Below are 14,244 nucleotides of genomic sequence, written 5' to 3'. Positions count from 1 at the left end.
AATGAACATCAGTATGAAAGTAATTATAGTGGCACAATTAATGAACTCACAAAAACACCAGAATGTTAATAAATGAAAGTTTTATTTGCTGCTGTAATTATAAACTTGCCACTTTAAATTCAGACCTTGTTCAGTTTTATCTTCATTACAACTCAACTTGAAAGGAACATTATTTTTTATTTTTTAAAAGATGCATTTTTCAGTTTTATTTTCAGACTTTCACCTGTTGTTCTGCAGGTACTACTATATTTTCCAGACTACAAATCGCTCCAGAGTATAAACTGAATCAGACAAACATTGTTATAAAGAGGAAAATACAAGTCGCACTGGACTAGAAGTGACATTCATTTAGAACTTGTTAAACGTACAATTACTAAGCTTTGACCATCTTGTTTTTAGCCCACAAAAAACTTCCTGCTTCATGTCAGTCTGTATGAAATAACATTCAATGCATGAGTCCAAAAACGTTTCATGAAGACATAAAAAGCATATGCAAGCCCTGCCAATCTATGACAAAAAGTGCAACTTCCAGAAAATACAGTTTCTGTAACTTCCATCATGATGTAGCAGCAGGTGACATGAGTCAAAAAACGTAAAGGTCGACATTTTGGACCTGTGTTCAGGAAGGATCATAGTTCTGTTAGCATCTGTAGTCAGTTGAGAAAAAGCAGGCGGGTTAAAGACCAGCTGATAAACTGTGATTTGATCCAAGAACTAAAAGGACAAGAACGGGTCACCAACCAGAATCTGACCCAACAGTTTATATCAGAGTTACCAAAGTTATAAAGCAACAGGATATGCTGACATGTACTAATTGGTACGTTTGTCTCTGATAATACGTTTTTGCTAATAACGATTTTTGAACACTAACAGATCAGATGTCAAGGATTTTATTGACAAAAAGCATTAGTAGAAGTAGGGAAGGAAGAAAATAGTCTTTTGTACTTTTTCCTGTTAAAGCGCGCGTTTGTGAAACGCGCGCTTTCACAAACGCGCGCTTTAACAAACGTTCGCTTTAACAAACGCCTGCTTGCATGCTTTAACAAACGCGCTCTTTCACAAACGCACGCTTTAACAGGAAAAAGTACAAAAGACTATTTTCTTCCTTCCCTACTTCTACTGATGTAGAAGTGATGTAGAAGTAGGGGGTTAGGGTTAGGGTTGGCAGGGTTAGGCGTTTGTTAAAGCAGGCGTTTATTCCAGTCCGAGTTCAGTTTCCATCATTTTGCACTTTTGTTGCAAACAGCTGATTTTTTGTTGCTGTAATGATCAAAGCTCTGTTTCATATCTCTTGGTTTTCAGACTAATTGTAAAGAGAACAGATGGCTCCATTAAAACTTAATGTCATTGTATGAAGATGTATGGCACCAAATTTCTGCCAGTGCATAAATCACTCAAGCATCTTTTTGCATTCTGCTTCATCATACCCTGATGTGCATCAGCAAATGACACAGAAACCTGCACAAATAGGTGGGGACAGGGGTGCTGCCAGGAATCTTGGGCCCCTGACAAAAAATTAAATTGGGCCCCCCCACCCAGCTGCTGTGACAATTTTTTGAGTCTATCTGACCCAGGGGTGGGCAACTCCAGGCCTCGAGGGCCGGCCTCCTGCAACTATTAGATGTGTCTCTACTTGAACACACCTGAGTCAAATAATGAGGTCATTAGCAGGACTCTGGAGAACCTGACTGCACTGAGGAGGAGATTCAGCTGTTGGATTCAAGTGTGTTGGACCTGGGAGACGTCTAAGAGTTGCAGGCCTTCCAGGACCAGGATTGCCCACCCCTGATCTGATCCATCAAAAGCATCACAATTTTAAAGGCTTGCAACTGCCTTGCTTTCTTTGGTCCAATACTGATAACTAGCACAATATTTACTGCTCATGAATTTCACATCCAACAGTTCGCGTACAGTATGCAAGAAAGTTGCTTAAGTTTTTTCTATTAGTTTTAGATACTGAAATGTCTCTCCCAACAAGCAACAGTCCAAAGCAACATGCAAAATGTACATGAAGCAATTCAGACTTTTCAAAAAATGCTATGTAGTTGCATTTTCTTCAAGCTGCAGTATAGAACTTTAATAAAAAATATGTTTTTCCATATTTGTTAAAACTGTCACCATGTAGTGACAGTTTGTTATGAGACAGATAATCTGTGAAAACAATCAATCTCCTTCACCTCGTCCCTGAACTACTATTGCTATCTAACGTAATGCCACATTCTGGCCAAAACAACCAATCAGAACCAGGAGGAGGGTCTTAGTGCTGTCAATCAACTTCATTCACTCACTGCTAAATGTGCTAATGGTGGAGAAACAACATATCATTACAGGAAAATCGTTTTTTTGTTTTTAAGCATATGCACTGACTGATGGCACTTTTTAAATTTCGTTGTTCTTGTGACAATGACAATAAAGATTTATCTTATCTTATCTTATCTTATCTTATCTTATCTTATCTTATCTTACCTGCCGTCACTGGTGGCTATGCTAACTAGGCTATGCTAGCTGCAGCATTGCACAGAGCGAGGGGGAGGAAGGATGAGCAGCACCACATGAGATTGTGATTGACAGCACTAAAACTCTCCTGCCACTGGTTGTTTCTAGATAGCACTTTGAAAAAGCAGAGGAAATAGATTTTTCAGATTATCTCTCATACATATTGTCACAACATAATGACAGTTTTAACAAATATGTGAAATTAAAAAAATTTTTTTTTAATAAAAGTTACATACTGCAGCTTTAATTTCTCTTAGGAGAGGAGAGAGGATGGTCAGGAGGGACTAGAGCTGCTGCTGACTGACTCACCTGTTGTTAAGTGGTAAAAGGTACAGGGACAAGTTAAATATATGAATATCTGGGTAATTGTTTCCCTTAATTCATTAAATGTTAGTGAAATGGAAGCAAACAGTCTGTAGCTAAGCTAACTATGCTAAATGGTTGATAATCTCACACAGTCTACCCACCTCTCGGAGAAAATCTGGGTTACAAATTGACACTCTTGCCTTTTTTTCTCTCTCCTTCTCTCTATTTTTTTTTTTGAAAACTTGACTTTATTATTTTTCTTAGCAGCATAGTAACCGCCACAGTCGTTCTTGTTTTCTACTGACTGCTGCTGAACATCGTCACCGTTAAGCTCCAAGCAGGAACGAACCATTTCATGCAGATCCAGGAGGTTCAGGGCAAATATGGATGTGTGTTTTTTGGTCTGGGAGTGGGAACAGTAAATATTTACTGCTAAAAACAATGTTCAAAAATACAATGTGATTAATTTTGTAATTGACAGGGTCCCAATTTTTTTTTTTTATTTCTATGAACAAAAAATAAATAAATAAATTGTGGAGGGCCCCCTGTTGGTCAGGAGCCCTTAGAACTGTCATAACTTCCCCCCCATACGGAGCCCCTGGTGGGGGATATAGAAGTAAATCAGCTGAAAATATGAGATCCTCAAATAAAGTTGTTAATGATCCATTTTCCTTCTTTTGCTCATTTAGTCTAGTAGGCTTTAATCAGATTGACAACACATAAAGTTGGTTTATGTCACCTCATCATCAACAGCACTTTTAGAGGCTAAAGAAGAACTTTTCTTTCTGCTACCTGCCCCGACCAACATGAGGGGAAAACAAAAAAGAGGACAAAACAAACAGACTTTCAGAGAATTTCACCAAGTTTTAGCCAAAAAAGAAAAAGGAAAAAGGGCAGATTGGAAATAATAGAAAGTCACTGGTTAGGTTTTATATCTCCTGCTGGTTTTTATGTGTGGAACTGGGTGAAGTGGCATTCTTGTGTAAAAACCTGGCTAAACACACATGTGCACACAGAGCATGTCACACTTTCAAAGGCCAGAGCCAAGCCTATTGGCAAGAAATTGATCAACCTGTTCAACAGAAGAGAAAAGGAAGATAAAGTGAACAGAAAGAAAGAAGATGCCAGAGAATAGTAAAGATATTTTAGAGGGGCCACATGTATGACTGTAATATTGTGAGAATGGCTGTAAACCCCAAGATTGAAAATAAGGATTATCATGGGTGTTGGGTTCTGTGGTAGTTCTGTTTCCACTGCAGGTATTAATGTATATTAATGTCTATTTAGTGTTTGAACTATTACAATAGGCAGTTATAATCAGTTTCAGTTTCAAGGAGTCTCCGACTTCAGTTAGTCACATGTCGTTGTGGTTCCTCATCACTGGAAATACCAGGACTTCACTGGAAATACAGAAGCACTTACTGTTTGTGCAACATCAGAATGAACACAGACGCCGATGAGCTAAAAAATTGACCACTGACTTTGATTGGTTTTTAATTATGGTTCGAAAACAAGCGGTTTCTCTTACCTATTGAAGTTGTAGCTGGAACAGGCTCTTTGGATACTGTAAAACATGAATACCTGACATTAAACACTATTCACATCTATCTGCTGCCAGAATTCTCAATTTGAACATTTCAACGACAGTCAAATCTTTAAATCGCTTTAAAAACACTTGTTGAGACTGTTTGGTGTATATAAAATTCATATAAAATTTTTTGAATATTTTTAAAAAGTTTAATATTTTTTGTCATTCATTTAGATAATGAAAGTCATATGCAGATCCATGACAAATAGTGAAAATTTTAAGGAACATGGATTACAGACATATGAAAACCCAAAGTTCAGTGACTCACACAATTACAATATTACATAAGATAAGATTTTAAAAGCCAGAAATGTTAGGCTTCTGAAAAGAGTGACAGAACGTATTGAACTTTTCCCTGTATTTACATTTTTTGAAAAGGTGCATTTGGTGTGTTTAGCTTGACAAGAACAAAATTAATATTCATGATTAACTACAGCTGGTAGTTTCTCTTTGCCAGCATCAGAAGGATTTATGCAACAGCGCTCATTCTCATTCAAGTTGAGCTGAAATGTGCAGCTGCCCACATGTACAAGCCAAATGCCTTTTGGAGAAAGGTTTTATATTCAGATGAGTCAGAGAAAAGAAAACTCTCTGGAGACAAGGTCCCCAAGAGTGTTTGTAGAAGTTAAGGTGAGTACTTCACATAATGTATGAAATGTGATTGTTTGTTAACAGGGTGTATTTCTAAATCTACTTGGACATAATTGGTACAGATTTTGTGCAAATACACAATTATTTCAAGGAAGTTTTTAAATTTCACTGTATTTGTATATGACTCCTCCCTCCTCCAACTGGCTTTAAAAAACACAACAAATTAACACATAAATTGTTGCCTAAGCATCTACAAAAATTAGAACTGGGCAAAAAAATGTCTGAGTTTACCTGAGTAGTAGGAATTCAGCAAGGATTTGCTCTGCAGCGTTTTGCTTCCCTGCACAGAGAAGGAGCAGGGGGAGGGGGAGGCTGTGGAGAAGAGAGGCAAGTGAAAATATGACAGTAAGGACAATGAAAATTATTTTAAAAAGTGGGGAAGGGCAGAGATGGGGATGAAGGATGTACAGCAAAGGCCAAAAGAAAGACATGAATGAAGATGGAAGATTTAAGATGAGGTAGAAATGGAAAAAAGGAGAGAATCAGTTGAGAAAGTTTTACACCAGAGCGACCTTATCTAAAAATCAACAGTCAATTTTCAGAGACAATTAACAATAAAAACATCAACAAAGGCAGATCAATTTTCAGTAGCATGTGGAGCAGTTCGATAACATTAATGGCACTTCTGATGCAGCCAATATTGAATTTGGAAGCACAACAGTGATTACAGGCCAATGGGCATACACTTAAATCTGACATGTTTCTCAGCATGGGTCGATAATTTTAACTAGTCAAAGAATGAATGAGAATAAAATTGTAACATCGAGGATGTTAAAAATATATTTTAAAAATTGGATTTGGATACAAGGAGGTAGAACCTCAGTTTGGTAATACTTGAAATAATTTACACATCTATGAAAAGCAACATCTTGGGGATGTGGACCAGTCTTTGATTAGTTCTAAAAAAGAAAATGAAATCAAACCAGAAGTACAAAAATCATCATTAAGTGTCACATTGTTCAGTAAAAGCTACCAGAAAAATATCCAAGAAGGTCAACGCCATGACTCATTGTGTTACCCAAAGAGACATGCAGTGTGTTAAAGGTCAAGTGACAAATCTCCCAAAGAGCTGCAGTAATAATGACAAAGCGGTTCAGGCGACACCATCATTAAATCGGTGGACTTTTCCAGAAGCTTGTTAACACAATGCATCGCGGTTATCCCTAAAGACATTAGATCCCTCATTAGGGATCATTGATGCAGCTGAAGTACCAGATAACTTATCAATAGCAAAACCTCCCAAAGCTGTTTAGTCATTATGCAAGTCAGTCTGCATAGAGCTTCGCTTTTATTAGCTTACTTTCTAAAGAAGCATGAAATACCTTGCATGTACTGCAAGGTATTTCATGCTTTAAATGCATACAAAATAGTATGCATTATGCATTATTTACTATGTTCTCTATTTACTTGCATACAAAATAGTAACTTGTAAAATAGCAGGCTGAAGAAAATGAAAATCCATGCCTATACTAAACAAAGTGACTGTCACTAAAATACAAAAGAAAATAAGCTGTTGCACTGCAAAAACAAACTCTTTGGATCTAGTCTCCAGCGCAAATATATTATTACACTGAAATTAAGGCAAAACTAACTGACAACTAACTTTTCAACCAGATACAGGAGCTTGTTGCAAGTCAATATTTCCTTAACCTTGATTTAAAAAGCATTAGTTCTACTGGCAGATTATTTCAACAAGACACTCGTCTCACGTTATAAGGAAAGGAAATTTTGACTTAAACTCCTGGACTTCACCAAGATACTGATGAAAACCCATTATTTAACAAATATTTGGAAAAACAGCAAACAGTGAGTGGCTCACTTTAGCAATCTTCCATTTTGTTCAGTACAGGAGCCAACGTTGCTTTGGTGGAAAAGCAATAAGTAGCTCTAAGCGAACACTTGCACAAGTTCATCCCAAGGATGGGCTGTCAAGCTGGTCACCAATGGAAGACAGAGCAAAGTGGGGACCTTTAGGTGGAAACATCACATTTTATAAATGTGGTTCATTATGAGAAATTCCTTCCTTTAACTGTGACCAATGCTACCTTATTCCTGCGCATACACCATCTCTTCTACACACCCAGAGACTGCTGTAGGGCAGACAGACACAGGCACATGCTCAATAAGTTAAAATGAGAACTGTTGGGAGACTAACTGGAGGATATTACACACTTAATAAACTTAATAAGCTCTGACAACTAGCCTACACATTTATCATTTATACCTGCTATTTCAGATATACTGTATATATATACAGTATATCTGAAATAGATATATATATACATACATATATATATATATGTATATATATAGATAGATAGATAGAATAAAAGATATAAGTATATATAAGTATATCTTTTATTGTGTGGTTTGTGACTGGTCAAAAATCTAAAGAGGCTGTTATTAAACTGACAAACCATAGACCTGTAAAAACCTCTGAGGACTTCACAGTAGTCTGCATTTCAGTTTTTATGAATTATGAAAAATATTCTGGCCAGAAAGAACTTTGTTCTGAGTGTAGAATGGCATTTCTTTTAAATTACTACCAATTTAAGACTAAAAGCAGTTTATGGAGTTTCTAGATCAAAATGTAGACCTCAAAACTTAAAATATAAATGAAGTTAGTCCAAAACTAGCTTTATTTTTAATGCGTTGTGGTGTTTCTGCTGCAGTTGAGCTGCATCTCAATCGCAGTTCAACTCAATTGTCTTTCCCAACAATCACAGCCTGATCTTGGAAAGTCCCACCATCATCTCCCTCTACAGCTTATGAGTTTGTTGCTGCTGAATGTGAGATACAGTTGGTTTTAGTGTATGGTGTCGATTATTACAGGTAATAGAATCTTAAATGTGTCCATTTCTCTGTATACTTTTATAGTCATTTTATGCATTTAAGTTAGTTAATTAGATCAATGGTTCTGAATTGTAGCACAGTTTGTTTTTTTTATACTTGTCTTATTAATGATTTTTTTATGCTATTCAAATCGTTACAGAAAATATTTGACTGAAGTACCTCTTAAAAATCAGTCAGAACAGTTTAACCATTTTTTTTACAAATAAAATACTAATTTTCATTAAGATAGACTTTTCATGTAAATCTAATTAGGTGGAGTGGATTTCATTATAATTCTTCTTTAAAATATTGTTTTATGGAGATCGCTGTGCAGAAAGAGCCGCACTGATTCCAGCTGCTATTAGTCACCAGATCCTCTGTCTCCTCATGTCATCCTTTACTTTACTGTCTGCTCATTCTATTTCTTTTTTACTTATTTTTTAATAAATTTCCCTCTTAATATATGTATCTGTCCCTGTTACAGCTGTAGATGCAAAATAAGTTTATTTGATGAAAACAGTTTAACGAAATGTTTTAATTAATCAGTGTTTACTGTAAATGAAGCATTTTGCTGTAAAACAGCAACTTGAACAGAAAGTTTTAAATTTGTCTTCCTGCTCATGGATCTGATTTATGTATAATAAATCAGTTGTTTAGATCTTAAGCTGGTGATCTACTGCTGGTCTTCAGCTAAGCAAGAAAATAAGTTACAATGAAATTTCCATCTGAGGCTTTAAAGGTTTAAATCTCTCAATTCACCATCATGTTTCATTGTTACAGAAGTCTGAAAATATAATATAAAGCAGTAAGCCGCCATTATTCACATGGTGAAACATTTGTTTTAGAACCAATTTTCATCTTCTTTTTATCATCTATTTATTAATTTCCACGTGTTTCGTACATTTATAACTTTATAAAGATGAATATTTAGTTTAACTGAAATGTTCTCAGATGCTATTTTTATTGTACTGAAATGTGAAAATAATTAAATTCTTGGATAAAATAGAATCATTTTTGAAGTTTTGGGAGGTTGATATTATCAAGTACACTCAGTCCTGGTTGCAAACCTTTGGATCTCAGAAATAACACACCGTTCAGCTGTTCCTGCCAAGCACACAGAAATGTACCGGCGTTCCTTTAGTTTTTAGAAACTGACAGATCTGCCTTTCTTAGAATCAGATTCTGTGAATCTTTTCTACTTCAATGCCTCTTATTCTGTTTTCTTTGGTGTAAAACACTTTGGGTTCATTTGGCAGCTGAATTTCAGTTCTTGTACTTCAGTCCATGTACCAGTAGTAACATATGTTTTTCTTTCTTAAAATTAAAGTCCCACAAACTGACCATGTTCTAAACAAACCCAAGATCAAAACCATAAATTAATTCATGTAAACATATTTTTTTGAGGTGGACTTTTTGCACAAAAAAATGCAACATCAAGTTTAAGAAATGTTTCCCTCAAAAAATTACTAACAAAACTGTTCAGCTTCTTACTTAATTAGAGCATATAGAATATTAAGTTACAAGCTCTTATTTGAAAAGAAAGTGAATCATCACTTTAAAAAACTATAGATAGAACATGAGCAAAATAAACCTCCTTGGCATATAAAGGAATTTTAACCAGCTTTCTTAATTAGCTACATTTATGCGTTATTTGACCAACTACCCAGAAATGTCTTCTACTAGCAAACCTTTTAGAACAGACAGTGATTCCCTCAGTGGGGAGACCAACTGGGCAGTTGTAAAAGTGTTGGGATGCAAGTTTAAAATGTAAGATCACTTTTTATTTAGAATTTTATAATGGTTTGCACAATACTCAAATCTGCAAGTCTCTTCTTCTGTTCACTGAAATTCAACAAGAATCAAGCTCAATGGGAGAAACCCCAGACAGAAGACTGAAGGGCGATGAGAATCAAGCACCCTACTGTTATTTATTTTCCATTTGCTGTACATTTGATGACATCACTTCCCCGCTGTGGGTTATTGAAGTTGTATATCTTCTATTATCCTCCCTTTCCTCCATCACTTCTCTCATTCTTTATCTCTGTCCCACACTTCTAATACATCCAAACAAACATTTTCTCCTGCTTGGTGATAAAATCCCTCTCGCTTTATGCAAACTACCACTGTATGCTAATGTTGCCCAAAAAGCAGTCTGGCTTTAACACAGTCAGGAGTGTACCTGCATACCAAGAAAAATCTGCTTTGACAGCAATGTCCTGTGAAGATATCTGGTGACTGGGTGAGAATGCAATAACACAAAAAGGTTATTTGCCCTGTGAGACTCCTTGCAGAAATATTACTGGGTCCCTTCTCTGTGTCAGCGCTTTCAGTCTCATTAGGACCGAGCCTGGCAGAGTATGCTGCATGCAAGTAAATGTTTGTCCATTTCAGAAAAAAACACTACCAAAGCTGAATTACAGATAGGAGGACACTAATTTGTGACATTGTTATGACTAACTTTTAACTTCATGCAGTTCCCAAAGTTCCTGTATTTATTTTTTGTGATAGACCAACAAGTAGTTCATTATGGAACAAAATTTCCTAACTTTTCACAAACAGAAATGTGCTGAGAACGCTATGCATTTGTATTTAGTACAGCACAACCAAATGCCTTCAAACGTCACATAATAATTAAACTCTGTCCACCTGAGTGTAATTTAATGTGGGGGTGTTTTCAGTCGGTAGGCTCAGTTTGATTGAGAATCAAAAAGTAACGATTTCAGCTGCTGCAGTTTTCTTTCACACTGCATTGTGTCAAACAATCTTCCTCGTCCTTGCCTTTGATGGCGCTGCACCAAGAACAAAAATAAAAATTTTTAAAAATCACAAAAACCTCAGAAAAAGATACTGAAGATAACTTCCTTGTTCACAAAATGTAAACAAAAATGGAGCACTGTCAGATTTTAGAGGCTGGAGGATTTTTGATCGAGCCATTTCTTCTGATAGAGCTAGACTCTCATGTTTGTTTTGGTTGTAGTTACCCAGAATGCACTGTGTTGTAGTCCACTTCAGTCTGCTTTCCTGCTTTTGCTTTTCAAACAGCACCGGAGTTCAGTTCAACCAAATCGGTTGAACTGATTTTATGACAACCAGAGTTCAGCTGCATATTCACACTTCCTGAAATGAACTGGACTTTCCTTGCAAACAAGCTAGAGTTTGATTAAAGTGGACTAAACAGGGCTGGTGTGAATGAACCCTAAATAAACTGAACTGTTCTGTGAAGAAATCAGGGAATTATTAGCGAATATAAATGAACAGACAGCATCCTAAGGAGCAACAAAAAGTTTTAATACCTTCCTTCTGATTTTTACATTTACATTGATAACAAAAAGGCTTTTACCCAGCATTAAAAACTTTTAATCAAAAAGTTAATATAAAAATATGCAAAAACGTTTATACAAAACAATGTACTGCAGTGTAGAAATGTAGATGAATGAATTTAACCTGAATGTTCAAAATGCAACAAATGTAACACCACTCAGTCTGCATCTTTCAGTGCAGGAACAATTTTTGTACATCAGTAGGGAGAGTTAAGAAGAAGAGTGCAGGCAGTTATGACCAGCATTAAATTGGACCTGGAGCTCTCAAAAGCCAAGTTCCCCCAAAGGCCAGCGTGACATTTACAAGAGAAAAATGCCCGCCTGAGAGCAACTGTCTAATTATACCGGACACACAAATATGAGTAACTTTAAGAAGAAAAATAGAAAAATGCAGTTCGTTCTTTTACAAGATGCAATCTGCGAGTGGAAGGAGCAGTTATGTCCAAAAGAAGCACAAAGTAAGATGGAAGCTTGTGACATACTGCATTATCTGCTCATCTTAAAGTTTTATTTCTAATCACAACGTCTGTTATTTGGGTTAATAACTGATTAATAAGTGTGTTTTGACAGAGAACCAGCCAATAGACGGACATGAATACAGGAAGCTCTTGCTTTTTTTTAGATTAATACTGATCCGATATTAATATCTCTACTGGTCCTAATATTGATAAAAAATCTAGATTGGGTTCCAGTGACAGTTTCAGATGAATAAAGGCAGATCTATTCAGTCTAATTCTATGCTTTGTGCTCTGAATAATGAAATCCTTCAATATTTATTTTACATTATATGTAGAATTACTTAATTCAATTAATTTTGCGATTAATTAATTGTACTTTCAGGACCATTTGAAAGAAGATGTGTTTATTTTACGTAGTGAATCTATTGTTTTTGTCAGTTTCTTGATTCTTCATTTTACATTGACTGTCATAATTTCACTGACTGAGCAAATTAAAGTTGGGTTGGTTTTACATGACCAAGCTATTGGTGTAAGTAAGTGTACTGTACTGGCCAAATGAACACAGACATAAAGTACATTTATGTCTGTGTTTAAAACAAAAACATGTTTCGTCAATTCAGTGCTGTTTTTCTGTATCGGATCGGTATTGACTGATACTTTGTCTCAGATATCTGTACTGGAAGTGAAAGTGTATCGGTGCACTCCTACTCTTCTTCAGGTTTCTGGAATAATTTATGGATAATGTTCTCCAGATGTCCACAATGCTGCCAGTAACAATGTGAATCTTGATCATTTTCATGTAGAACAGAACTGCAGATGAGTTTTACTCACTGAAGCCGTTGAGGTCTGGGCTGGAAGTGGAGAACGGGTCGTCTTTGTGCAAGGTGCTCACTTTAGTGGTGCTCTTATCAGCCGTGGTGACCGGACCCATCTCCCTCTGCTGGGTGGAGCTGCTCGCAGTTTCCTTCTGCTTTTTGGCCAACTTCCTATAAGCAAAACAAACGTGGAATAAAATCTAACCAAAGACATGAATACAACTTTGTGAATTACGGTAAGTTATATTTATATTTATACACAGAGAGATAAGATTTGATGAGGGGTGAAATGAAGTGAATTGAGCACAGAATGAATACTTAAGGATGAAAGACATGGATACTGCAAAGCATTTAATAAAGGATCCGTCGTCTTAAGGCCATCTTTAAATTCAACAGTTTGACACACCAGGATGTAAACAGTTTTAACTGTCAGAGTTTGGAAACAAATTGAGAAGCAAAATGTCGTTATAACGAGAAAATCTCTTTATAATCTCTTTGTAAAAATGAGAGTTTCTTGTTATAAGGAGATATAATATTATGTTCCTCTGACTGATTACGACTCGTTAAAGGGCATAAAGGGACTCACTATGATCCTCCTTCTCACTCTGTTTCTTCTAGATGACATTTAAAAATCCCAAGAAGTATTGCTGTTTTACTGTTCCGACCTTTCTTATTTAAAAGAGAATATATTTTCTCATTTTAACAGGTTTTACATCTCGTTATAACGGCAAAGTTTCAGTGTTTAAATGAGATACGGCTCCTGAATTTACTTTGAAGCTCTGGCAGTTGAACGTTTACGTGAAACTGTCATCTAGTCCCCACCAGATTTTCACATCACAGAGATTAATACACATGTTTTGTTTATTCCTGACAAAAAAAAGTCTAATTTCAGAAGCTGTGACTTTATGTACCTCATCACTTTATTGTGAAGGAATCTGGGCCTTCTTAACAGTATGTCAGTTTATTGGGATTTGCAGATATTCATTTTTGCGCCACTCTCTGAGGGAGAGTCCAAATCCCTCGAGTTCCTTTCACATTGCATGTGGAAATGCTCTTACTTTCAGTAATAAACAGTCATGAGTTTTGTTTTTGGTCATCTTCGATTTGAATTCACCAAACATTTCCATGATTATTTATGATTATTTTCCAACCACATTTCTTCCTTGAAGGCGATGATTCCCCGTCTTTCCTCCAGTTTTATAAATATGTTGAGCAGTTTTAGTCGCTAATGATTTAAAGCCCATTATATAGACCAACATCATTTCTGCAACCACGATTACATAAGTTGTTGATGGTTGAAAGATAATCACTCTTGTAGTGATATGCAGTAGGAGACTTGTACATTTTGCCTACATTAATCCTGGTTGCTACTTTTTATTCTGTTCGTTTGGCCAGGCAGGGTGGCTACCTGCAGAGAAACTGTTTCAGGTTTGCAAAACCTGAAACAAAATCCCATTATAGAGTCTAATAATTAGTCATGAAAGCAGTGATTATTTTGCTTTCATTAAAGCAATTAGAACAAAAATGGAAAGACGATATGATTCACTGTTGAAAGGTGGCCATTGTAACACTGTTGCTCTTCCAAAGTTGAGACATTTTTAAGTAAATATGTTCCAGTTTCCCTAAACACATGATCAGGCGAACTTAGATAAGACACTAAGCCTGAAATTGCCAAATGATACTATTAGTATGAGAATGAGATTTTTTAGGTAAAAACACTTTGACTGGTCAGTATGAGAAGAAAGACATTCATATTTAGAACATTTCTACATCTAAAC

General features: G+C 36.0%; 1 protein-coding gene across 11 annotated transcripts in view; it reads right to left on the bottom strand.

The window, feature by feature from the left end:
- The window catches only part of ptprt (protein tyrosine phosphatase receptor type T), a 334,801-nt gene that overhangs the window by 67,558 nt on the left and 252,999 nt on the right, over nt 1-14,244 (bottom strand). For all 11 annotated transcript variants that reach the window (XM_032549166.1, XM_032549170.1, XM_032549167.1 and 8 more), the window contains 3 exons: nt 12,483-12,637; nt 5,273-5,353; nt 4,331-4,366 (listed from right to left, as the gene is read on the bottom strand). In XM_032549166.1, coding sequence (XP_032405057.1) covers nt 4,331-4,366; nt 5,273-5,353; nt 12,483-12,637 — 272 coding nt within the window. The remainder of the gene's footprint in view (nt 1-4,330; nt 4,367-5,272; nt 5,354-12,482; nt 12,638-14,244) is intronic.

Source organism: Xiphophorus hellerii, chromosome 20 (assembly GCF_003331165.1).
Source record: "Xiphophorus hellerii strain 12219 chromosome 20, Xiphophorus_hellerii-4.1, whole genome shotgun sequence".
In the NCBI taxonomy this organism is placed as follows: Eukaryota; Metazoa; Chordata; class Actinopteri; order Cyprinodontiformes; family Poeciliidae; genus Xiphophorus; species Xiphophorus hellerii.
This window is presented reverse-complemented; position numbering and strand designations above follow the sequence as displayed.